Source organism: Megalopta genalis, chromosome 5, assembly GCF_051020955.1.
Source record: "Megalopta genalis isolate 19385.01 chromosome 5, iyMegGena1_principal, whole genome shotgun sequence".
Taxonomy (NCBI): domain Eukaryota; kingdom Metazoa; phylum Arthropoda; class Insecta; order Hymenoptera; family Halictidae; genus Megalopta; species Megalopta genalis.
The window spans coordinates 21,175,272-21,201,608 of record NC_135017.1 but is presented as its reverse complement, the minus strand read 5'-3'; the positions used below and the strand labels follow the sequence as shown (position 1 = coordinate 21,201,608).

At 39.3% G+C, this 26,337-nt stretch overlaps 2 protein-coding genes across 3 annotated transcripts in view; both read right to left on the bottom strand.

The window, feature by feature from the left end:
* The window catches only part of vg (transcription factor vestigial), a 162,177-nt gene extending 156,382 nt beyond the window's left edge, over positions 1-5,795 (bottom strand). The window contains exon 1 of one of the 2 annotated variants that reach the window (XM_076521709.1): positions 4,426-5,795. In XM_076521709.1, coding sequence (XP_076377824.1) covers positions 4,426-4,623 — 198 coding nt within the window. In that variant the 5' untranslated portion in view covers positions 4,624-5,795. The remainder of the gene's footprint in view (positions 1-4,425) is intronic. The other variant, XM_033469255.2, reaches the window with a different exon arrangement.
* Positions 5,796-13,358: 7,563 nt separating this feature from the next.
* Positions 13,359-26,337, bottom strand: part of barc (RRM1_TatSF1_like and RRM2_TatSF1_like domain-containing protein barc) — a 114,245-nt gene continuing 101,266 nt past the window's right edge. Inside the window, exons 5-7 of the mRNA XM_033469107.2 lie at positions 22,872-23,058; positions 14,754-14,890; positions 13,359-13,862 (exon numbers count right to left, since the gene is read on the bottom strand). Coding sequence (XP_033324998.2) covers positions 13,589-13,862; positions 14,754-14,890; positions 22,872-23,058 — 598 coding nt within the window. The 3' untranslated portion in view covers positions 13,359-13,588. The remainder of the gene's footprint in view (positions 13,863-14,753; positions 14,891-22,871; positions 23,059-26,337) is intronic.

The following is a 26,337-nucleotide window of genomic DNA, read 5'->3' as shown; positions in this document are numbered from 1 at the left end:
TGTCACTTCGAGTCTATAATAACAAGACCGCGGATTTCACGGATTTGCAATAAAAATGAATAATATATGTATTTGTGGAAGTAAAACTAGAAGTTGTAATTTTATAAATTTTAAAATTCTAGCGAAATGCAATCTATATATATTTTATTTATCTTTATTTAAATATCAGCAAAAATGTAAATGTCACTTCGAGTCTATAATAACAAGACCGCGGATTTCACGGATTTGCAATAAAAATGAATAATATATGTATTTGTGGAAGCAAAACTAGAAGTTGTAATTTTATAAATTTTAAAATTCTAGCGAAATTCAATCTATATATATTTTGTTTATCTTTATTTAAATATCAGGAAAAATGTAAATGTCACTTCGAGTCTATAATAACAAGACCGCGGATTTCACGGATTTGCAATAAAAATGAATAATATATGTATTTGTGGAAGCAAAACTAGAAGTTGTAATTTTATAAATTTTAAAATTCTAGTGAAATTCAATCTATTCGAATATATCACGATCAGAAGCAAATTTATGAGCGTAATTGAACGTTGCATTGATGTCGGCCATGTGTTAATGTCACCGACGCGACACCGAACGTGTTAATTCAATGCTGCAGAAAATAAAGCAGAATATTTCGAGCAATATCCAGTACAATGCTTTAAATTCTGACAAACGAAAATCTGCACGATTTTATTTTTTAATAATGCTGGACCATTCGACGGCTTTCCCCTTTGTCCGTGGAAGCTTTGATTGATTAAATAACTATAAGAGAAACAACGACGGGAATCTGCTGGCGAATACGCGCGTCGAATATTTATAATTTCCACGAAAGTTCGTCCGAAATTCGTGGATAAAATAGAAATTGCCGTGTGGCACGCGTGCAGACAATACCGTCGGCAGGAGGAAATCTTCGTTAGAACGTAAACAAGACGTAAATGATTATTAAATTGACTTCGATGTCGTATTAAATGAAGCGTCGATTCAAAATTACGCCTTGAAATTGTGTTTAGATATTCGAACAAACTTTTCCGGATTTTTCTGATCACTTAAAGCGCTTACATTCGAAATTCAAATGGTTACATTGTTACAAAAAACACCGTTGAAGCGTCACTATTGTGTTATTGTAATAAAAATCGTGCAGCGACGTGATTAAAGAAATTGCATTGAACGCGATTATTTAATTACGGAATCGTGACAGGTACTAATCGCGGCACAGTAACGTCGATCGTACATTTTCGAGCGTCTGCGTACGAAAATCAGCTTCGCAATAAACGTACGTGCAAGCGCGATAAAATTGTTTAGAAGTGATTTATCCGCGAACGGAGTCTATTAAAGCGCACAGGCAATCTGAAATATGATGTCCTATTGCAATTAAGTATGATAACGAGCCTATAGATGTCGAGTCGAGCACACACACCGTTCACGCGCGGCGAACTCGTCATTTAAAACAGCATCATCGCCGCTCGTTTATTACGGGGCCGACAACTTTTCAGAGACACCACGGCACCGAAGATGTTGAAAACGCAACAATAACACCGTCGGAACAACCTGGAGAGCGATATTAACGCTCGTACATAATTACGGTCCGATCGAAATAAGACGAGTATCTTGTAATCGTCCTCGAGAAGAGTTACACGGCTACATCGCGGTGACAATTTTATTTCTAATTTATTTCAACCCTTTGCGCTCGAAGCCGAGAATCATGGCAGAATTTAAAATAATTTTTCCGACCCACGGTTTTTCCATTTTATACGATTTTATTCCATTTACACCTATAGCGCATGAAATAGCTACGCTTTCAACAGCCCTTTAAATATAAACAAATTTGATCGATCAAATTATTTTGAGACGCGGCACAACAATTTTTAACTGCTCCTCGGAGTCGCAGCTCGAGTGCGAAGGGTTGATAAACGCTGTTGCTCTGCGAATCTTTAATTATAAGATTTATTTCAGCGTTCAATTTTAATTTGAACTCGAAATCTCAGTCGATAATCTTCGCAGCGGTTAAAAAGAAACACATTTGCGCCCACGAGTCACCAGACACCTGTTTACCTTAATTGTATCACAGCTGCGCGGAACGTTTGTTTAAATTATCGTTGCAAATTTGTTAACGTCGTCTTATCTAAACGTCGTCGATAAATAATGTTTCGTGGTTAATTTCGCTTGTCTATTTTCAGGTAAACGATCTCCTTCTGTCTACAATCTTTAATGGAAAGGTAACAACAAACTCGAATCGGGAACAAACTTTTGCTGATAATAGGAACCTAATTTTCTCCGATAAGATCAGAGAAATCTTTCTGAACGAACATTCATTCGAATCTATTGAGAGCGATGCAAAAGGAACGGAGAAACTGTGGATTTGTTTATTTTCTATCGGTCCATCGCCTTTATTCCATATAATTGACAAATGAAACTGCTGTCACTATTATCAGACTGCAAATTTGCTTACAATAAATACGAACGAGTAGAAACAATAAAAGGACACAGATGCAAAATATTAGAATCGCTGTTGAACTGCAAATATTGTAATCACGTTGAACTGCAGTCTTCGTCGAGAACAATTCGAACATTTTCTGAATAAGAATCCACAGTCTATTTGTTGCTATTCTGATCATACAAATAAAAGCGGTCTGCATTTGTTGCAAAAACACAGCGGTGTCTTAGAAGAGTAGACTGTGCACTTTTACGCAAAATAAAGCTCGTCTAAATGATTTATTGAAGCGCGAATGAAGTCGCTTTCGAGACACTTTTTAACGAACTTCCATTTATTTTTATCATCTTCGATCTTTAGAGGACTATTATTGTAAAAAGCCGCCGGTGGATAACGCGTCAAACTGTTTCAATCATTCCACTGTTTTCAATTCCGGAGTCCTGTGACGATAGAACTCCACTTGTCTGAACTCCATTTATACGATCGTAATTTTCAATGATCGGTTTTGTGAACGGACGTTTTGTGACTGAATCTACTTAATCGAACGCGAACTGCAGTCATTAGAACGCAAAGTTGCAAGTGACGTGAATAATCAGCTGGCTCGTATTATATGGTTCTACCCGGTCATTTGAACAACTGGGTTGTGAAATAAATGCTTTCACAGTTTTCTTGTGATAAAATGTAGTGCCGCACAGTCGATGACGCGAAGGGTCTTATTACACAATTTCAGCCTAATCTAGACGTCGACTCCTTTTAAATTTTCAAAACGGTCTCGTCGTTCTACTGCGATTTAATTTATCCTGTCTTAAAATAGACACTTCCAGCTTTCATTTGGGCTAATTTTCACAGAAATAGCTCCACGGGAACGTGTCTTAAAATCCATCTGAACTTTTCCTTTTAAATTTTGCAAACCTCATGATGTGAAAGGTCGACGCCTTTCAATTTCTCAAAATGATATTGTTGTTATATTGCAATCTAATCTACCCTACATTAAAGTAGACACTTTTAGCTATCATTTGAGCTAATTTTCACAGAAATAGCTAAATGGGAACGTGTCTTACAATCCATCGGAACTTTTCTTTTTAAATCTTGCAAACTCCATGATGTCAAAGGTCGACATCTATCAATTTCTCAAAATGACCTCGTTGTTATATTGCAATCTAATCTACTCTACCTTAAAGTAGACACTTTCAGCTATTATTTGGGCTAAGTTTCACAGAAATATCTCCACGGCAATATATCTCAAAATCCATCAGAACTTTTCCACTTAAATCTTGCAAGCCGCACGATGTCAAAGGTCGACACCTTTCAATTTCTCAAAACAACCTCATAGTTCCATTGCGATCTAATCTACCCTGTCTTAAACTAGATACTTTCAGCTATCATTCGAGCTAATTTTCACAGAAATATCTCCACGGCAATATATCTCAAAATCCATCAGAACTTTTCCTCCTAAATCTTGCAAGCCCCACGATGTCAAAGGTCGACACCTTTCAATTTCTCAAAACAACCTCATAGTTCCATTGCGATCTAATCTACCCTGTCTTAAACTAGACACTTTCAGCTATCATTCGAGCTAAGCAGCACAGAAATATCTGCACGGCATATCTCAAAATCCCCCCGAACAATCGCTTCGAATTCGCGTGGACGGCCGCACAGTGTGCCATATCGTCTTCCAATAAGACGCGAACGGACTTGTTACACAACCTAACAGATGTCTCCCGCCGAGGTCACACAAACGGAGTTCTACCGTCCGAAGATCCGCTCGTCTAGTTATCATTCTAGACGACGCGCGCCTCCGCAGCGGCGCGAGACCCATCGACACCAAACCGTTGCCCGACGAATGCACAAAGGATCGATTTCTCCGATTTCACTGTTCACAAAACGACGCGCGGATCGCAACGAGCGATTTGGGGACGATCAGGCGGGCAACGTCCGCGGACGAAACCGCGTCCGATAACTACGCCGAATAACGATGATAACAACAATAGACTCACCCTGTCGTATTGATGCGTCGCCGTGGCCGCCGAGAAGGATTGAAAAGGCGCCGGCCTGGCCGGACTGTGGTGGGCCGCATGCGGATTTGCGTGGGGATGGGTGTGCGGGGCCGCATGTGGGTGGGTCGGGTGCGGCGGCGGCGGTGGCCTCTGATAGAGGTAAGGATAATATTGATACATCACCTCGGAACAGCTCATCACCCCGCCCGGGCCCGGCACCCCAGAGCCGGCCTGCCGACTTGTGTACCCGAACGTCGCACCACCCGTTAGTACACGATTTCTTGTTCCCACCTCTGTCCACTCGGTTCGCCTCTGCCGTCCACACCTCGGCTCGCAACCCTCGCCTTTCTAGGCTACCTGTCCGCGCGGACCACCGGATTCCTCTCGGATCGCGACCGCGGTGATGCCCGTCGAGGAGCAGCCTGTCAGGCTGGGCCGCGCATCTTCACCGCGAGCAGTTCATCAACGAGCGCGGTTAATCGCTTGCTCCAAGGTCGGCGCAATTCCGGGACACCCGAGTCCCCGAAGCCGATCCCCGCGGGATCCTCCGAAATGTCGCACGGATCGGCTCTGCGCGATCTGGTATCTCTGCGTGTCAGCAGCGGGTTCCAAGGCGGTCGAACATCGGAGTTACAGCGCGGAGCTGTTCTTCACTCGGTTCACTGTATAGTTGGTCGAGGACCGGCGACGTGAACGGGGTCAACGAAGAATGTACGCGGGATCACTGGGCTCTACGCCCGACAGAGTCTAATCGCCGATGATCACCTTTAACACTGGCCCGGGCTGCCGATCCGTGGTCTCCCGGCGACCATGACAACACCGTGACACTGATCGTGAGCTACGCAGTCGAGGCCACCGACGAAGATGCCACTCGGTGCTTCGATGTTATCTGGTCCTCCCGAGGCTCGGGACACCGCGCGAACCGTTCCGGAGCGACGTTACACGGGAGCGCGCACCCAGTCCAGGCATAAAGCACCCAGCGCGCGGGACCAGTCGGCGACACCGTCCTTTAATCCGCACCGGGGCGACGCTCTGGAACACCTGTTTCGACGCGCGAGAAAAGAAAACAAGAACCACCGAAAATCCTGGGGCCGGCCGCGCTCGAGTCCCCGCGAACTCGTTGACCCGTTGACACTTCGGCGACACCTCGGTGCCGATCGCCGCGCCGGCTCTACGCGTCCGATAAGTCCCGTGGCGCACTGTCAAGTTCAAGCGGTCGATCAGCAGCGTCCAGACGCCGAGATCCGAGCGCGATGGAACACACCTGGTTGTATACAGGGAGGCAGGTACAACCCTCGCGGCGAAGAGACGCAACCGGACCGTGTCGTGGCTGGTGATGTGTCTCTGATGGGCGAACACAGACTGAACCCCCCGGCGTCGTGTCACCCTCTCCGTAGAGCCGGTCCGCCGTCTTTTTCCAACTGGTCGCGCGACGGGTTCTCCGTCTTTTTCGCTTGCCGCGTGTTCTCTCCTTCCCGGCGAGGGTCAGGGCCTGGCCTCCCCCTTTCGTTCACCCCGACAGAGGGGCTAGCACGAAAGGGACCGCCTCCTGGCAGTTCCACGGCCGGCCAATCAACGCGCGGGAACGGCGCGTCCAATCAGGCCGCCGTTTGCCACTCCTACGCCCGGTCGTCTCTGTATTGATCCCACAATGAACCCGACTGCCGTCACGGTATTAAGAAGTTCCTACTCGGGTTAAACCCGTCGCCCTTCCTCCATCGCCTACCTCCCCCTCTTCTCCTCCCGTTCTAGCGAACCCGATCTCCCACCCGGTTCTCTCCGGCTCGGCCGAGAGCTACCAACGCTCCCATCTCCTACGTCTGCTTCGTCGTCTTCTTCTTCTTCTTCCTCCACCTCCTCCTCCTCCTACTCCTTCTCCTCCTCCTCCTGTTCGTCTACCTCCTCCTATTCCTCCACCTACTGCTCCTCTTCCTCCTCGTCCTCCTTCTCCTTCGGCTCTTCCTACTCATCCTCCCTCCGCTTGTCCCTCTCTTCGTCCCTCTCGACTGCTGCCTTCTCCTCCTCCTCCTCCTCCTCCTCCTCCTCCCTGTCCCTCTTCGTACGTGGCTCGGTTCGCCACCCTTTCGCCACTTCCAACCCCAACACCCGGACGGCCGGAGCCAGCCCGCGCGCATAATGAGTCTTAATTAACAGTTTCGCGGTGTTTTGGGAAGCTTAATTTGCCGCGCCTGGCGAGCCTAGGAGGAGAGACGAACGGGCTCTCTCTCTCTCTCTCTCTCTCTCTCTCTCTCTCTCTCTCTCTCTCTCTGTCGATCTTTCTCTCGCCGGGCCACCTCCCGGAATTTTCTGCCGGCAGGCGACGCCGGGAAATCTGGCCACCGCCGAGACTTCCGCTACCGATCGGCTTCCGTGAATTGATTTGACAGGGTTAATGGGGACGGTGATTGCGCCGAGCTCGAACCGTGCCGGACCACCGTGCCGCTTGCCCAGGTAAGCATTTGCATACGCGACGACGCCTTTCGATCTGCGGCCGCGTATCCGAACTCGGTGCGAACGATGAATTGGAACGCGTTGGGTTCTTATGCTTTGGGGTAGCATTCTTTTCGGCGAGTTTTCTTTGCATTGAGGGAGGGTTTGTTGCTCGGTTAAGAGCGTTGGAACGGTGAACTGTGGAACGAGGAATAGCGATCGGTGCCGCGCGACGATTTGTTTTGATGCTGCCCGATGGAATTTTATTTAGGGGTTGCGCGGCGTTGCAGTTTTGGGAGACTAGATTATTTGATTGGACTGTTGACGCTGTGCGAAAATGGGGTTTGGTGGCTGGGATTGCAGGGGTTCGGGATGTTTATTTAGGTTTATGTGTCGATTATAATGGTGGAATATTTGTGGGTTTTTTTTTGTTGGGAACTTCGAACGCGTTTCTGACTTGTGGGGGTACTTTTTTAATAGTATTTATTAGCGTTTATATTATAGGATTTATTAGTATTTATATTATAGGAATTTTTAGTATCTATAGTATAGGATTTATTAATATTTATACTTGTAGAATTTATTAGTATTTATATTATAATATATATATAGTATTTCTATTATGGGATTTATTAGTGGTTATAGTGGTTACATTATAGGATTTATTAGTATTTATATTATAGGATTTATTAGAATTTATATCACAATATTCATATTTTTCAATAGTAATTTATTGGTATTTATATCTTTTAATACAAATACATTAGTGTGTAGTCACATCTTTTATAATATTAATATTTTAGTACTTACATCTATTAATACTAATATATTATTACTTATATTATAATCGCTTATCATCTACCATTTAATTTGCTCATTCATGCCTGACAATTAAAATTTTATCAATTATTACATGTGTATATCCGTCCTTTTATCGCACAAAAGAACCCTACTACTACAGTTAAAAATTAACCTTGACATAACCAATATACGATTCTGGTTACCCTTAATAGCTATTCATAATCGAAAACCATTCTCGTCAACTGCGATAGTGATTTTTTAACAGATTAACATTCTCGACATCGATAATTATCATTTGCACCAGTAAACAATTTTCATCCCCTGTAACGCTTATTTGCAACCTAAAACTGTTTCCTAGTAATAACCTCCTCTATTACATTCGTAACCAAAAACTATTTCCGTCACTTACAACGATTATTAAACTGATCTAAATCATTCCAAGCAGAATCTAACGATCACACTACAATTATTTCTCGCCTCGACAATAACTGAACTACGGATTTTACGCGATTTATGACAAAAACGAGTAGATCAAATGCAATAAAACCGAACCATTCGAGGAATTCCGAAGCACCGTTGCATTACTCTCAGCCAATTAAGATGATTGAAACACGTAATTAGTACAAATTATCTCGCATTAAAACGCGAATGCATCTCCTGCGTCTCGCACTTCCTACTCGAAATCACGAATCCGCATAAAAATCCGCAGTCTAGTTAACAACAACCATGGTCTCCGCCGAGCTTAGCAACCCGAAGGGTGGACGGACCCAATTATCTGCGCCCGTGACAACGTGTCGGATCGGGAATCGGCACCAGGTCAGAAAAACGGTCTGCGACAGCGTCGCCGGTGGGGTGAACACTGCGACGCTGCGATCACAGGGAGCAGCGTGAAAATGATGCGAGCAAACAGTATCATGGCCCGAGACACTTGACCGTGACGGATCGGGTCCTAGCCGGCGCCTAATCTCGCGTGTAACTCGGCAGGTCCGTGAAGGACGCCCCGCGGCGTCGGCTAAATCCAATAACCCTCGACAAGTGTGACACGGGGCGCGAGAGGCCTTCTTTCCCCGTCGGCAGCGTCCCGCGCCGGGGGGGTTGGGTTCACCGTGAACGATCCCCGGGGCCGCCGATCAAACGGTTTCGCCCGGTTCCGCTCGCGGAACAGTCATCCTGCACGTGGCCACTCGACAATGCAGGCGGTGCACCCCGCTGCTAATAGTCGGGCATTAAATTTGTCGGTGATATTGCCGAACGGGGTCGCGGACCCTTCAACTTCGCGACCCCCTGAATGGGACGAGACGCCGGAAATATTGAGGGATGCGTGCGCCCGTACAAATGGTCGACAATGACACGGTCGGAGGACGGGAGAGAGAAGATGGATAACGCCGGGGGAGAGAGAAAGACGGAGGGGAAGAGCGCGGGGGAAAGGGGAAAAATTGCGAGAGAAAGACAAAGCGGAAAAAGAGAGATGTATAAAATAAAGGGAGAGAGAAATGAAGAGAGGGAGAAATAAAGAGAGAGAGAAATAAAGAGAGGAAGAGAAATAAAGAGAGGGAGAGAGAAATAAGCAGAGAGAAAAATAAAGAGAGGGAGAGAGAAATAAAAAGTGAGAGAGAGAAATAAAGAGAGGGAGACAGAAATAAAGGGAGAGAAAATAAAGAGTGAGAGAGAGAGAAATAAAGAGAGAGAAAATAAAGAAAGGGAGAGAGAAATAAAGAAAGAGAGAGAGAAAAATAAAGAAAGAGAAAGAGTAATGAAGAGAGGGAGAGAGAAAATAAAGAGAGAGAAATAAAGAGATAGAGAGAGGGGGGAGACATAGACAGCGGATCTTGAACAGGGTAGCCCGGCTTTTCGAGTTAGCCCTTTCAAAGGTCCTTCAAGAGGATGCTCCTCAATGGCCGGCAATAGGTGTGCGATCAACGCTGTAATAACTGTCGTAATTTTCGCCCTCGATGGGAGCGGTTTCAATGAGCCCGACGCAGGGGTTGGACTATTAATAATGCTTGCCTTCGAATCATTCTATTACGGGAGTTGTATATTGGATTGGGGTTGTCGGTGCTGAAAAATAAAATGTGCGAGTGGCCGTGCACTCTGTACAATAAACGTGTGTTTAATGTAATACAAGGGATCTCTGTGAATCATAGGAACTTGGGACGCGATATGCTAATTAGAAACGTCAGTCGTTAATAAATTCTTACGAAAGTAGAACAATTTGTAATTACGTCCGCGTGTGGTGGATTATGAGTGGAATGCGTAAATGAGATGAACGAATGGATTCAGGTTACGTTGGAGAAATTAATCACATTGATGTTAAATTAATATTCGTCATTATTTATTTTCGGTCTCGCAGCTCGGAACAGGAATTTTGTTTCACGAATGTAACCAGTGTGATCCATTTATTTGACTCATCCAAGCATTCCACTCGTAATCTATTATTATTAATATTAAACTAATATTAACATATTATATTATTAGTATTAAACTAATATTAACATATTATATTATTAGTATTAATACTATTAATATTACTGATATTAAATTAATATTAACATGTTATATTGTTAATATTATTGATATTGTTTATTATTACTATTATCATGTGGTAGATTATGTTCGAAATCTTGAATGAACAACGAAGACGACGCAATCGAATAACAATATATGGACATATTATTTTTTTATGGACATATATATGGACAGCATTATTTTTTTAATAAATCCGTAGGAGTGGTATCTTGTAAAGAATAAACAATATATAATACAATTGTTTAATATTATGTAACGTTTTAACGCCATTCCCGTTGGAATTATTTGCTTCGCCAGGAACATTTTAAATATTCTAGCAACGATTGTAATTAACGGTATAAAAGTATCATTGAAAGGCACACAGTATGCGGTTGCATCGTAAAAAAAGCAGGAAATTTTCTACCCGCAGATATTTATCGAATATCTGTATGCGCTAACTGTCGCTTCGAGTTATTATAAAGTCAATCATTGCGCCGCAAGTATTCGATCTAAAATGCACGTATGCGGCCATTGTGTTAAATATGGATCTTTGAAGTATTTTCCTCGATGTGGAAACGAAGCATGCGAAGGACATTCGAAGGTATATCAAGCTCTCATCTAGAACGACATACCAGACGCATTTTCCTACGTACACATCAGTTGAATATTTCATAAAAGAATTTTCACTGAAATCGTTTTCTATTTCCTGCCGACGATAATGTCTCTCGAACAATGCCGCCGCTGTTGTTGCTGACAATGTTTACAGCAATTTTGTTTACTTATATTATTTAGTTCAAGTTTTACTTTACTTCTTAAAAATATAAATACATTAAATACATCCCTTGCGGACTTCGAAATATGCTTTCGATTTTATTTAAATTTCTATGCTTCAAAGTGCAGTAAAACATTGTCAGAGCATGGAAAATGAGTCATTCGTGTGCCATGACAGCATTAATTAAATCAATACATCTGGATGAAGGTAATAAAGGTCAAAATATCTATTATATTCTTATTATATTCTTATAATATTTATTTTGAAGTTGTTGAAATCGTTAAAAAGATTCTTCCTTAATAAACCATCGAATAAACTCCTTTATTCGAGAGCTTCTGTTATAATAAAAATGGCGAAATGTCTAATAAACAAATCCGGCATTGTCATTTATATAAAGCAACAAACAATATATCCTGATCTTTTGTTATATAATATAATTTATATATCCAGCAGAATGTAGAATAAAATGTGCCGTCTCGGCGTCATCCAAATGTCGATATCGTTGATCAAAGATTCAATTAAATAGTCACTGTTTAAGTGCCCGCGTGTATTTATTATCGCGGAGAAGAGTCGCAATTAAGAAGCCTAAACGGAAGGAATCCTGTTTGCGGAAACCTCTGCGAGCAGATGCCGTGTCCGTGACTGGTGTACCGGCTGCAGGTGTGAAAATTCGCTGAAGCCACGCGAAACAATAGATCATTACGAGATTAAGTTTGTCGGAAGGGTTCGCGGGAGCTGGAGAAGCCGGATCCGCGTTACGCTAGAGCGGAGGAGGACAAAAGCGCGGGGGCCGGGATCAGAAGAAAGAAATGGAAGAGAGACAGCAGATCTCCTGGAATTCTCTAATTTGCTATTTCGGCATTCCGGGCGATCCTTGTGCCGAGCTCGCTCGTGGGACTTCTCTCGTGAGAGGCTCGTTCGCTGATCTATCAAAAAACGCGATTCCGCCGGCTCTTCTTCTGTGCCGAACCGCGGAACGACCAAGGGCTGCGGCCGCCGATGGGAAAGACCGGTTCGAATCTACGATGAAAACCCTTGAAACAGAAAGAATTCCGTGTCGCCCAGGGAATATTGCGCCGGATCGGGGATTATACAACGCGTTTGTGAACTATGGCTGGGGACAATGTTAAGTGATCGCGTATCTATGATCTACTATGTAGAGGGAACAATTTTTATGAACACGGAATTACCGTTTATTTAGAAATTAGAATATACATCTCATAGTAAAATGTTTATTTTAGAAGGAACAATTTTTATGAACGCGGAATTACCGTTTATTTAGAAATTAGCATATATATCTCATAGTAAAATATTTATTTTAGGAGGAACAGATTTTATGAACGCGGAATTACCGTTTATTTAGAAATTAGCATATACATCTCATAGTAAAATATTTATTTTAGAAGGAACAATTTTTCTGAACGCGGAATTACCGTTTATTTAGAAATTAGCATATACATCTCGTAGTAAAATATTTATCGTAATAATATTTATAATACTTAGTAATTTTTGAATGTTGTACCGGTCTATGAAAGAATATGGCTGGTATTTAATCATGATCAGTTTTGGAGCTAAGTAGCTTTGAACTATTGTATGTACAGAAAGGAAAATTAAAAGAAATTTGATATTGTTTATTAAAAAATATTACCGTGTACATCTTATTGTAGGGTATTTACTTAGTAACTTTTGAAAATTTTATTGTTAGTAAAATACAGTGGTTGCTGTTTAATCATAATGCGTTTCTGGAACATATCTCTGTAGCCTTCTATCTGATGCAATTTTTCTTTAATTTTACGTTGAAGTTCACTAAACAAACTAGTTCTTACTTGTTTAAGCGAATATTTGTGCTGTTTTCTTTCATTAACAGAAGAAGTTAAAACCCTTATGCCGAATACTAAGAATTTACGTTAAAACAGTCGTCATTTTGTAAAATATTAATATTTTCAAAAATCAATGTTGAAAAGTACTAGTTTTTGTAGTAAATAAGATGTATACACGTATCCTAATTGCTCAATAAACAATAATTCTGCATCATCAAAACATTTTATTAATTTTCCGTCTGATTTAATCATTTAAAAGTATGCAACATTTTAATGCTTGCATAATCTAAATAATTGCACTACTCGTCAATTATTTTATCATATTCAAGAACTTCGATTCATCCTCTTTTACCTATTCAATTAATTAATAAGTCGAAAAAGACGATATCTCTGAAATTAATTTCATCAAAAAGTTGCAGAAGCATTAAAAAAATATCCTATACGAAACCCCTAGCCTATATTAAGATGATAAAAGTAATTGTAACAAATAAAAAAGACCACAGGTGTGACTTACCTTTACCTGTACACCGATTTCAGTAATTAAATATACTTTTAAACGGTGCTACTAAAAGTCCAGCGGATATTAGGTTAAACAATAAAATCACTTGTTACAAGCGAAGTCATTTTTTTTATTCTGATCGAGCAACGACAATGTTACGACGTAACTAATGCCATAATATTGGCATGATCAACAACAAGAGATACAAGCGGTTACCTTGTAATCTAGAAAAAATACATCTAATTGTGATCGCCAACGTTATTCTCAGTTACGGTTGCTTGAAAGTGTTTCCATTTGTTACTTTTAGTAGTTTCATTTTCGTTCGGTTGCCTGGCCCTAGTTTTCGGGATTTGTCGGCGTCGTTCCAGGCATTTTTACATTTTCCGTCGCTTGTTTTGTCTCCTTGTTTTCCGGTTTCACAGTCGTTTGATGCGGCGTTGCTGGCTTTGTTTCCGGCGTTTCCTCACCTTGCTTCCGTCCCTCCTCCTTTCCGACTTTTCCTTTTTTCCCCTTCTTTCCCGATTCCCCTTTTTGCTCTTCGTCCTCTCCGTCCAAATATTTATCCCATTTTGCAATACGGGCTTCAATTTCTGCGTCGGTTTCCGTGATTCTGTAGAACAGTGGAAATAACATTAAAATCATCGATCATTTCTCCTCACATTTTCACAAATTTCTATCGTAATTATTATATCATTAACAACGAGATTAAAAGATGATATTACTTTATTAATTAATCTAAGAAGGCGTGATAGAGGTTAGCAAGTGCGAGGAAAGAAAATGTAATTGAGAACAATTACGAAGAAATAATATTAATTTGAAGGCAATATGAAAATAATATGTATAACAATTTGATAAGCTGATAGCGACAAGAATATTATCAATTGTAATCAATGTGCACGTCTGTAATATAATCTATAATCTTTAATTATTATATAGTTATATTTAAATAGAGAAATCATTAATATTCTTTCCCCTATGACCCATCAATAAATAATATTTTCAGAGTAAACTCAGACTTCTAATTCGAACAATAGTATTTGTATAATTATAGAATAAAAAATTATTTATAAATTTATATCAGATATGTGCACCAACAATAGATAAAACCTCCCTTACTATTCAATGCAATTAAAAATTATAGTAATTATGCGGCAGTAAAATGGTTTTGTTTAGAACAAGAGTTCGAATGGACAATAAACATTCAAAATTCATTTAAAAAATCATATTATCTTCAAGGGAAAAGGATTTGTAATGAAAACTGTGGGGACAAATGATTTATTAAAATTGATAGAACAAGAATAGAAATAGTAGCATTAAGAACGAAGAGTACAGATGAAATATACCTTGTCCTTTGTTGAAACTGCATTGTTTAACCGTTGGTAAAACAAAGTATTAAATAAATAACGTCGGTACCGAAGGAACATAATTTATCGGCCGGCAGTTAAGCATCGGCCAAGTGTGAAAGCGGGTCGATAAAGAGTGGAAGCAGCCGATAACTTACTTGTACTTCGTCTTTCCATCCCAGATTTCAGCAGATATTTTTCTTTGGCTAAACCAGCGCCCGTTCAATAATTGCACGCAAGCCTGAGCTTCCGCTGGTTCTCGGAATGTCACCTGTGCAACCCCTTCGGGATGTCTCTGTAAGCAAGCGAAAACAATTGAAGCGATATTGAATTTTTGAAGCAGTCATTATTATTATTATCTTATTATTATTATTATATCTTATTATTATTATTATATCTTATTATTATTATTATATCTTATTATTATTATTATTATATCTTATTACTATTATTATTATTATCTTCATTATTATTATTATTATTATTATTATTTGTTTCAAAAGCTTTTCATTGATCGGTATTGCATGACAAAGAAAATTCATTCGAATACAAATATTCCAGCAATAATGAAGACAAAATTTTACATCTTTACAATGGAAAATATCATTGTGCGCAAACTTTACAATTTTTAGTTGATTGAACAGTATAAAGATACATTGTTACTGTACTTCTTAAATAAAAAATGATTTTATATTAACAGGATGTATATTAACGATCAAACTAATTATAAAAAATTCTGACAGGGTGCAAGTTATAATTAGGTCTCATATTTTATTTATTTTCGACATCCGCTGCTGTGGACGTTGCAAGAGAGAAAAATGTTAAATTAATTAATAGAAGGTAGTATAAAAATATTTTTAGAAGATCCTAATATTCTGCATTATTTTCGATGCTCTTTTTAAAAAGCGTTGTGTTTTCCATTATTCTCCATCTCCATTGTTCTCGATGTAATTCTTCAAATAGAAATTTCTAGCAGCAGGATAATACGAAAGTTCCTTGTTCTGCCACAGATTTCCTGAATTTTCAATTTTCCGTGCACTTTTCAAGAGTTTCCATTCGGAGAATTTCATTTGCGCCAATTGTTGATTCAGTTCAGTTTCCGTCCACCTTCCTCGCTTTATTTTCTCAATGGAACCGAAAAGGTGCATAATTAAACAATAGCTCCGCAATCACGCGAAGATGGATGCCCGCCGCCTTTTCACTTTCATTACGTGCGCTTTGTTGCGGGACGATGCCGGTCCTCTCCATCCGTTTTACGACTTAAAGCTGTTTATGTCGTTCACAATTCTCCATAACGCTTTCCGGGGCTCGACTTAAACCACAATTTACGAGACTTCGGTTTCAACATTAATTTTACTGCCTGACCCCGACCGTGACACAATACCCCTTGTGCTTTCCGCTCGAAAACAACCTCGTTGCCTTATGGCGAACGTACTGAATCATGCAATTATAAATACACGTCAACGATTCGATACGTAAAAATATTAGGTCCACCGGAAAGTTCTGTCCGTTTGAGAAATTAAAGGAAATAATAGATTTTTCATAAATTTAATAATATTTATATTATACAATATCATTTCCGTCGTTACTTATGACCTCTTGCCAGCGTGATGGCAATTTGTGAGCAAGATTGTTCAAAAATATATGTCTCAAATGAATATGTGCATATCTATTGAAATTTGCAATGACATTGTCAGACAGAACTTTTCGGTATAGACCTAATATGTTTCCGCGCGAAGAAATAAATTTGTTTAATTACCGTGTACGTCATAAGCACTTTAGACTGTGGATCTTTATGCAAAATAGAAGTTGCTTAAATTAATTGCAAGAAACGGTTTTTCTCGTAATTATTCTGATAAGTTGCACACAATGCAACGATATTCCGACATTTTTTAAATGTCTTTACAGTTTTCGTATTCGAACTATTCATCTCCCTTATAAATGCATACGATTTTATAATAATATTATATATATTATATATATAATATTTTATAATAATAATAAATAATCAAGACAAAATAATCATCACAACATTTTTAGGGCAGATCTTCAAAGTGCATCATTTTTTAAATTTTCGTTATGGGCTCAGATATAAAGTTGAAGAAATATCATTTTTTAATTTCTTTATCACTTCAATCAAGAGCAATCTAAAAACTTTTTGTACACTCGTTTCATAGAAAACTGTGAAATTGAGTCGGTCTAACGTCTCAAAAATATTCAAGTCTTTTAAACCAATTTAAAAAACAATTATATCCGTCTTCTATTCACCGGTTCTACTTGAAAACCCGCCGTTCATCTAACAATTCTTCGCCCATTAAATCGACTGTCGTCAGCTTCAAACACCGTCGCCGCAAATAAGTAACCAATATCACTGGAAATGAACAGTCTCGTTACTTGCATCGCGAAGTATGCAGTTCATCGAACAAAGAAATTCCGCGCGGACTCGAAATTTTCCCCGTTACAGACCGACGCGAGCGGAATTTCGGACACGGGCTCGTCGGTGGATGAAACAAACCGGGACGGAAAAAAAGCGGCGAAACCAGCGGCGCCGGCGTAAAATAAAGCGAATTGGGAAAGAAATTACGGGCGGAACGATATTCCGTGGAATCGCGCGGCGAGGCCGGCGCAGAGTCGCGGAACAATACGGCCGAGAACGTCGGGCGAACTTTCGATGATTTTTTCGAAACTTCTGACCCGGTTCTGGCGGCTGTTCCAGGATCCTTTGCCCCCCCCCCCCCCGGCCACCCTTTCAATAGGGGTCCCGCGAAAAAAAAGGGCGGCCAGGAAAATGCGATCGCGCGGCGCTTACGGCAAATTGGCTGCCACGCGAATTTCCTTTCCCGCGCGGCATTCGCTTTTGATGTCGACGCTGCCGTTTTTCGCGGCCGCTCTCCGGGCTTGCAGCGGCGTCCACCGGCGAACAACCGGGCCGCCCGTCCTGCTAGACGACGGAATTCACTTTGACATTGAATGGATTCACGGTTGAGAAGCGCCGACTGGGAGTGTCTCGTTGCGAATTTATGGGGTTAGGTCATCCCCTTTCGAAAGTTTATTTGCGTCGGCCCGCGGAGGACCTTCCAGCGGGTTCTTTGTGATCGCCGTTCCGGAGCGGCCGTACGCTCGATCCTTCCCGCATCTCTACGCTCAGGAGAGCGCACTTTTAAAAAGGAACTTCCGAACTTCCACGGAATTTTATACGGCCACGCCGGAAGATAGCCTATCCGGGGTAAAATGTTCCGGCGGATTTTCGAAAATTTTTGGTAACACGGGACGCGGATTGGTTCCGCTTGGATCTTCGCGCTCCAATCGTGCTCTGCGATTGATGCATTTATGGTAGCGATTGGTAAGTGACGTTGCAAAGCAACGAGGACGTCGAAAGAATTTTTGATATTTTGGTACGTCAATTTCAATTAATTGAACCTATTCAAAGAGGCTGTATACTTTTGTTTCACTCTTGTGCCCTGCAATCGATGAATTAATCGTAGTAATTAGTAAGCAAAATTGCAAAGCAATGAAGACTTCGGAAGAATTTAGAAATCTTGCTACAGCATTTTTAATTTATTCCAAGCATTGAAAGAAGAATTACATCCTCATTTGACTATCATTTGAAACGCAAAGCAACGAAGACGTCAGAATAATTTAAAAATCTTGGTGCATTAGTTTCGATCAATTGAATCTGTTAAAAGAAGCTGTATACTTTTGTTTCATTCTTGTGCCCTGCAATTGATGAATTTATGGTAGTAATTAGTAAGCAAAATTGCAAAGCAACGAAGACTTCGGAAGAATTTAAAAATCTTGCTACACAGCATTTTTAATTTATTCCAAGCATTAAAAGAAGAAATACATCCTCATTTGACTATCATTTGAAACGCGAAGCAACGAAGACGTCAGAATAATTTAAAGATCTTGGTGCATTAGCTTCGATCAATTGAACCTATTAAAAGAAGCTGTATACTTTTGTTTCATTCTTGTACCCTGCAATTGATGAATTTATGGTAGTAATTAGTAAGCAAAATTGCAAAGCAACGAAGACTTCGGAAGAATTTAAAAATCTTGCTACACAGCATTTTTAATTTATTCCAAGCATTAAAAGAAGAAATACATCCTCATTTGACTATCATTTGAAACGCGAAGCAACGAAGACGTCAGAATAATTTAAAAATCTTGGTACATTAGCTTCGATCAATTGAACCTATTTAAAAAAGCTGTAAAAATCTTAGTACATCATTTTAAATTTCTTCAAAGTGTTTAAAGAAGAATTACACGTTTATTCGACTCTTGTTCCGTACAGTTCACGCAAACGATATTTATTTAGCAGAAGAATGCGCAGTTCAATCATCGTTCATCATCATCGGTAACACGATGACGTTCTGAACGAGGAACGCCGGCCAATGATTTCATATCCTACTTCGAATCTCTTAAATCATTTTTCTGCGGTTCATTCGCGGGTAACACCTGCCCCATAAACATTGCAAATGCATTCTTGCCGCGCTCGCTGCTGCATTTCCAAGATAAAATTCGTGTTCGTATTTCTTGTCTACGAAACAATTGAAAGCGACGGATATTAATGGACTGCAGGTTTTGTGCAGTTACGACGAAATCGACTATACTTATACTATAATTGACTGTGCTATACGCTTCGAACGATGATTCGAATTTGACGATTTTTAAACTGACGTTGAATTTTTTTTTTTTCAAAACTGAGCGAGCGAACTGCTTTTAAGACGCGATGTAACTTGTTTGAAATCTGAACTAAACAACTTGGATTGTACCAGCATGATTCTGAGAACAAGAATGAGAAAAGTTTCTGAAAAATCGTGGGAGTATTTAATTAAAATGAAGCAATGAAAAGGCGGATAAAAAGTAAACGATAATGAAACGGTGCTGCGGAAAGATGAAATCAAATTAACTCTAATTTTAACGAAATTTCAATCTTTCGTACATATTATAATTTCCTTGATGTCTCTCTAGAGAGACATCTTACAGGTTGATTTAAAAAGTTATAAATTCGTTAAACTTGTCAGCAGCTCTGTGAACCAGTTAAAAAGTCGATGCTTGTTAAGTTGGTCGGTTCTATTAGGATTGCTCGAAGTACGAAGCGTCGTGATTAATATACTTTCTCAATCAAATGCAAAGAAATCCGAATATATTTTGCTATTTCGCTAATTGCAGCAGATTCTCCCTAACTTTCTTTCAGCTTGTAAACAAAAATGAAGAATTTACGACTCTAAAAATGAGCTGCGAGACTCGAATTGTCCGTCTTTGTTCACAAGCTGAAAGGGAAATCAGGAAGAATTTACTGTATTCAGCACGTTTTATTTACGTTGCGAATGTGTCAGAATTATCAAATAAAAATAGCCAGAGAATATCTATTTAGAAACAGCTCTGTCGCTTTTTAGAGATTCGAAAACAGGCAGCCGACGCGGGTCGATATTAATCTGAAATTTAAATTCGATAGTGTATAATGGAATTTAGGCTCGCGATACGGCCGAGCTTTCCGCTAACGATTGGTATACCGCTCCAATCAATTAAAACTGTGTTTTCATTAGACGAGTGAAATGGAGATTGAATCGATTCACACATTGCGAAGTGTTTGTTTTTCTGCAATCGAGGCGCAATTAGAGAATTGACGTACAATTTCGGCTTAACGGTAGCAAAAATATTACCTCGCTAGTTCGAAGCGACTGAAATTCAAATAAAAAAAGTAGTAACAAAACAATGGTGGTATTTGAATAGGAATCTTGAAGATCCATTTGTAGTATCTTGGACTATCGTGAGTAGTAATATTTTCGCGATAGTTATTACTTATTATTTTGATGCTCGTTTCAACAATTTCATAGTTAAAATTGAGTACATATCGACGATACTAATTGGCAATATTTAATAGAAATTCGAGAGACCGGAATATTTAACAAACTCCTTTTATCTGAATTGCTACTATTTTATTCACAAAATGTATCGCTATTTGCAACTATTTATAGCAAATTAAAATATTCAACTGTTCATAGCAAATTAAAATATTCAATTGTTCACAGCAAAATAAAAAATATTCAACTGTTCACAGAAAATTAAAATATTCAACTGTTCACAGCAAATTAAAATATTCAACTGTTCACAGAAAATTAAAATATTCAACTGTTCACAGCAAATTAAAATATTCAACTGTTCACAGCAAATTAAAATATTCAACTGTTCACAGCAAATTAAAATATTCAACTGTTCATAGCAAATTAAAATAATCAACTGTCCATAGCGAATTAAAATATTCAACTGTTCACAACAAATTAAAATATTCAACTGTTCACAGCAAATTAAAATAATCAACTGTACATAGCAAATTATCTCCGAATTAATTAGAAGCAATTAGCTCAGAAACTTCCAAATAAATTCAATCAGTTACCGTACCAATTACCAAATGATTAAGCTTCGTTCTTTCGCGGCAGCATCGAATTGTTAATACTATTCCGCGACCATAAAACTGTATTGATTAGTCGCGGTCGCGCAAATCAGCTTAACGAAGCAAACAGGGTTCTCTACTTCGCGGGCAGGGAAGATTCTTCCGCGGAGACACGTGTGCTCCACATACAGGAATTCATATTCATGTGGCACCGGCGGTATGTCAAAACTCGTCAACGATGCAATAATAATCTATGCAAAACGGGGCACGCGGAATGGAGATAACGAGCGACCCTAATGCGCTCTGCTCGTTACGTTTAGCCGTCTCTGTATTAGGACTGTGCGAGTAAGGCCGGAACCTACCTAAGAGACCACTCTAATTCCCGTCGCGAACAAACTTTTACAAACGTTACAATTTAGCGAAGTGCATCGTGTTATCGGGTTTTATAGAAAGCCGAGTACACACAGGGCGTCCGTGTAAAACGTAAGAAGCCGTTAATTTGTCAGATATTCGCCGAAGCAAAGAGCATGCCCGATTGCTCGCCTAATGAAAACTTCATTCTCAACCGAACTTCTCGCGAAGTTGTCTCTCCTTACCTTTTTTTGTACTGCTTGTAATTTCTGTTTCATTCCTGCTTGTATCTAGAATTGCGTCGATTTCGACGGGAATTTACGAGAATTAATTATTTAGACGAGCGAACGTTCCATCAATCTTTTCGCGTGATTAAATTCCCTGTGAAAAAATGCGCAATCGAGAATTTGTTAGTTTATACTCTTTAATTTCAGAGAGATTTGACAAATATTTAGGCGAAACGAAAATACTTAAGAACTCAGTCAGTTTTAAGAACGATTGCAGCGAATAGAAATTAAATAGAAATTGATTTTCGATCTGACCATTTTTAAAGAATTGTGCTACTCGCTTTTTTTTTTAGAAATGCATACAATCTGTTTTATTTCTTATTATTATTCTTATTACTTTTATTATTCTTACTGTTCTTGTTATTCTTATTACTTTTATTATTTTTACTGTCCTTGTTATTCTTACTACTTTTATTATTCTTATTGTTCTTATTATTTTTATTATTCTTACTGTTCTTATCATTCTTATTACTTTTATTATTCTTACTGTTCTTATCATTCTCATTACTTTTATTATTCTTACTGTTCTTATCATTCTTATTATTTTGATTATTCTTACTGTTCTTATTACACTTATTACTTTTATTAATTCTATTATTCCTATCATTCATATTACTTTTATTATTCTTACTGTTCTTATCATTCTAATTATTTTGATTATTCTTACTATTCTTATTACTCTCATTACTTTTATTAATCTTATTATTCTTATTACTTTTATTATTCTTACTGTTCCTACCATTCTTCTAATTTATTATTTCTTTCCATAGTTATTATCCTCTCCGCATGAACGATAACCAACGACAGAAACTCGCGACGAGTATCGTTTACATTAATTCTCTACAAATCGTCTCGTGTAACTTGAACATGTCCCCTAGTAAGTTACAATAATTCACGTCGCAACTATGAGGCAGAGGGATCATTGTAGCATCTGCTACGATCAATCCAGAAGTTACAAGAAATATATATGTATACGAGGCGACCGTTGCATCTAGCAGACGGACATCGTTCAAGCTTCTCTTATCGTGTCAGACCCGTTGTTTCGCCGCTTTATTTGCTGGTTACTTTCGTGATTTATCGATAGTCCTGTTTCAGAGGACAGTTATAATTAAACGACCTCGAACGTAACACAGCTCTTACATAGAGTAGATAAAGCGCAACCGTTCACACTGTTTGTTCGAAACGTAAGCAATGTATTTGGAATTTCTCTTTTTACAATGCTTCACAATATCTTTACTTACATCGCAAATGATAACTTTCCGGACATCCCCGCATTTTAGGCACTCGGACCTGATGTCTTGCTGATATTCCAGCAGCAACGCGACCTCCTTGTCGAAATCCTCCGGCGAGAACAGATTCTTTATAATTACCACCCTTTCGTGCTTAAGTGGCTCGCCCAGAGGACGTTCTGGCCTCCAATCGAACAATCTGTAACGAAATGATGATTTAGTTTATTATTATGATATATTATTATGACACACACACACACATTATATTTATTATATTTATTATTTCATAAATAACTTGATATACGATTGTGTAATAATTGTGACGTCACCAGACGGATCTTCGAGCACATTAGTACGAACTCGTTTACAACGCAATGTTGTAAATGTTGTAACATCAAAAATGTTATACGCTTCGCTATAATATGCGCTATTAATTTAATAAGAGCTACATTGATTTATTTATTTATTAACGCTTCAAACCAGACGGTTCATTTAGCAAATACAAATAATTTTACTCGAATGTTAACGATACGTGCAGTTTTCGTAACTTCTCTCCGTAAATGCGTATAAAAATTTCCTACAATTCCTAGAATTTGACCGCAGCGGGAATCGTATTTCGTTTCGTTTAAATGAAACACTTGCGAGGCGAAATTTAAATTACAAAAATTGTAAGGCAAAGTTTAAATGAAAAACTTGCAAGATAAAATTTGAATCTGAAAAAATTACAAAATAAAATTTAAATTAAAAGAATAGTAAGACAAATTTTAAATTAAAAAAGAATTACACAAAGCGAAACTTATATATCCGGTCGATTACGAAATAGATAACGAACTTCTTCTACGGCACGAAATCCTGATCACGAATCCGACTGGTTATTACACGCGAGACACGGTTAACGTCGGCGCAAACTAAGCGCTAAACGGGAAACTCCGTGGTCCATTAAACCCGCCGACACATTAAGTGCATCGTCCGAACACTTGTCTTTATTGTAACGATAACATTGCCAATAAATCCGGAGAGACAGGATCACGGTGGAATAAAGCGATGAAGGATCAATCTCTTTCCCGGCTCGTATCGCGAGCATAGATCTTGCTTTATTCCGCCGTAAGTGCGCGGCACGGTTTGCCCGGCCGATTAAATGAAGCGTAAAATTTCGCGGCATCGTGTGTGGCAGACTCCCAACGAGTTCTGGCATTGTGGGAAGCCTTAACGCAATTCGTTCGACAACGGGTTCCGGCGTTGAAACCGCGACCGCTGTTACTACTGTGTCATAAATTGTCTCAATATTAACCCTTTGCACTCGAGTGCAATCCTTTGCACTCTGAGGCACCACTGAAATTGTTAGTTCACGTTCCAAGATAATTTTTATATTAACGAAGTTTGTATTTAAGAAAATCGCTAAAAGTGTAACTGTCGTCACAAGTCGTCGCAAGACTCAATTTCATATGCCCTTATTATTAACCCTTTGCACTCGAGTGGCGACTCTGAGGCACCGCTAAAATTGTTAGTTCACGTCCCAAGATAATTTTTATATTAACGAAGTTTATATTTTAAAAAATCGTTAAAAGCGTAACTGTCGTCGCAAGTCATCGCAAGACTCAATTTCATATGCACTTATTATTAACCCTTTGCACTCGAGTGGCGACTCTGAGGCACCGCTGAAATTGTTAGTTCGCGTCCCAAGATAATTTTTATATTAACGAAGATTATATTTTAAAAGATCGTTAAAAGTGTAACTGTCGTCGCAAGTCGTCGCAAGACTCAATTTCATATGCACTTATTATTAACCCTTTGCACTCGAGTGGCGACTCTGAGGCACCGCTAAAATTGTTAGTTCACGTCCCAAGATAATTTTTATATTAACGAAGTTTATATTTTAAAAGATCGTTAAAAGTGTAACTGTCGTCACAAGTCGTCGCAAGACTCAATTTCATATGCACTTATTATTAACCCTTTGCACTCGAGTGGCGACTCTGAGGCACCGCTAAAATTGTTAGTTCACGTCCCAAGATAATTTTTATATTAACGAAGTTTATATTTTAAAAGATCGTTAAAAGTGTAACTGTCGTCACAAGTCGTCGCAAGACTCAATTTCATATGCACTTATTATTAACCCTTTGCACTCGAGTGGCGACTCTGAGGCACCGCTAAAATTGTTAGTTCACGTCCCAAGATAATTTTTATATTAACGAAGTTTATATTTTAAAAAATCGCTAAAAGTGTAACTGTCGTCGCAAGACTCAATTTCACATGCATAAAATGCACTTCGTCATATAAAATGGAGATACCATAAGTCAGAAAAATTATTTTAGACTCACGGTTAAATTGGCTTCGAGTGTTAAGCGTATATAAAAAGATCGCGAGATTCATTTTTAGAAGATTGCGCACTGTAAAATGCTAGATTTTATTGCATTCGTGAAGCACCGCAGTATTCGGGGTAATACCGCAGTAATACCCACGCTTGCCCTATCGGCGAGCGAATATAAACCGTTCCCGTCTTTCCATCAGCGTATTTATTTATTCGGCCAGTTCACGAAGTGCTGGTGCGTTTGCTTCTAAAATGCCGGCTGACGTTTCGCCACCGTTTCTCAGTCATCTGTGCAGATCGAGGTTTGCCCAATCAGCGACACTGATTGTACTCGCTCGTCGATCCGTCGACCTATTCCTCCCTACGGTCGCTCACCTATGCACATATTTATCCGTCAACTGTCTAGATGTACCGCGTGTTCACCGGCACGCGCATCGATCTATCTACGAATCTGGTCGTTTTCCTATTCGTTTAATGACATATTCAGCAGATCCGTCGCACGAGATCCGCTTCTACGGTTATCCGCCGTGCGCGCCGCGTTCTCGTTAGCTATTCCGTTTGCTCATCTCCATACCTAACTACACCCCCTTGAAAAACCGATCCGTTATCTTCTGTAAGCTTCTTATCGACGAGAAACAATCTCTTCCTATCGGAAAGCGATCGCCGGACTGCGAATTTCGTGCGAGAGAAAAAATGTTGTTTCGTCGTTTGTTGCGAAACGCGGGAGCTGCGTGAATCGTCGAAGCACTTTTCAGACCGTTCGAACCAGTTATAATTTATGCAATCGCGTTGCCGAATTCGCGAAATGTTCTCGCCGATTTGCATTCGACTGCGAATCTCGTGGAATTAGAAGGAGAATCAGCTGGTATAGTTTATGCATTTTTAAAATTTCATTTGTCGTGACGTTTATATCATATTTATATTGTAAATGTAATGTCTGTGATATTTATATTATATTTGTGTTGTAAATATAATGTCTATGATATTCATATCATATTTATATTATAAATATAATGTCTATGATATTTATATTATATTTGTATTATAAATATAATGTCAATGATATTCATATCATATTTATATTGTGATATTATCATAAATATATTGCATATGAAAACTATAATATAAATACAATATATGCGATATTTACAATATAAATATAATGTATCT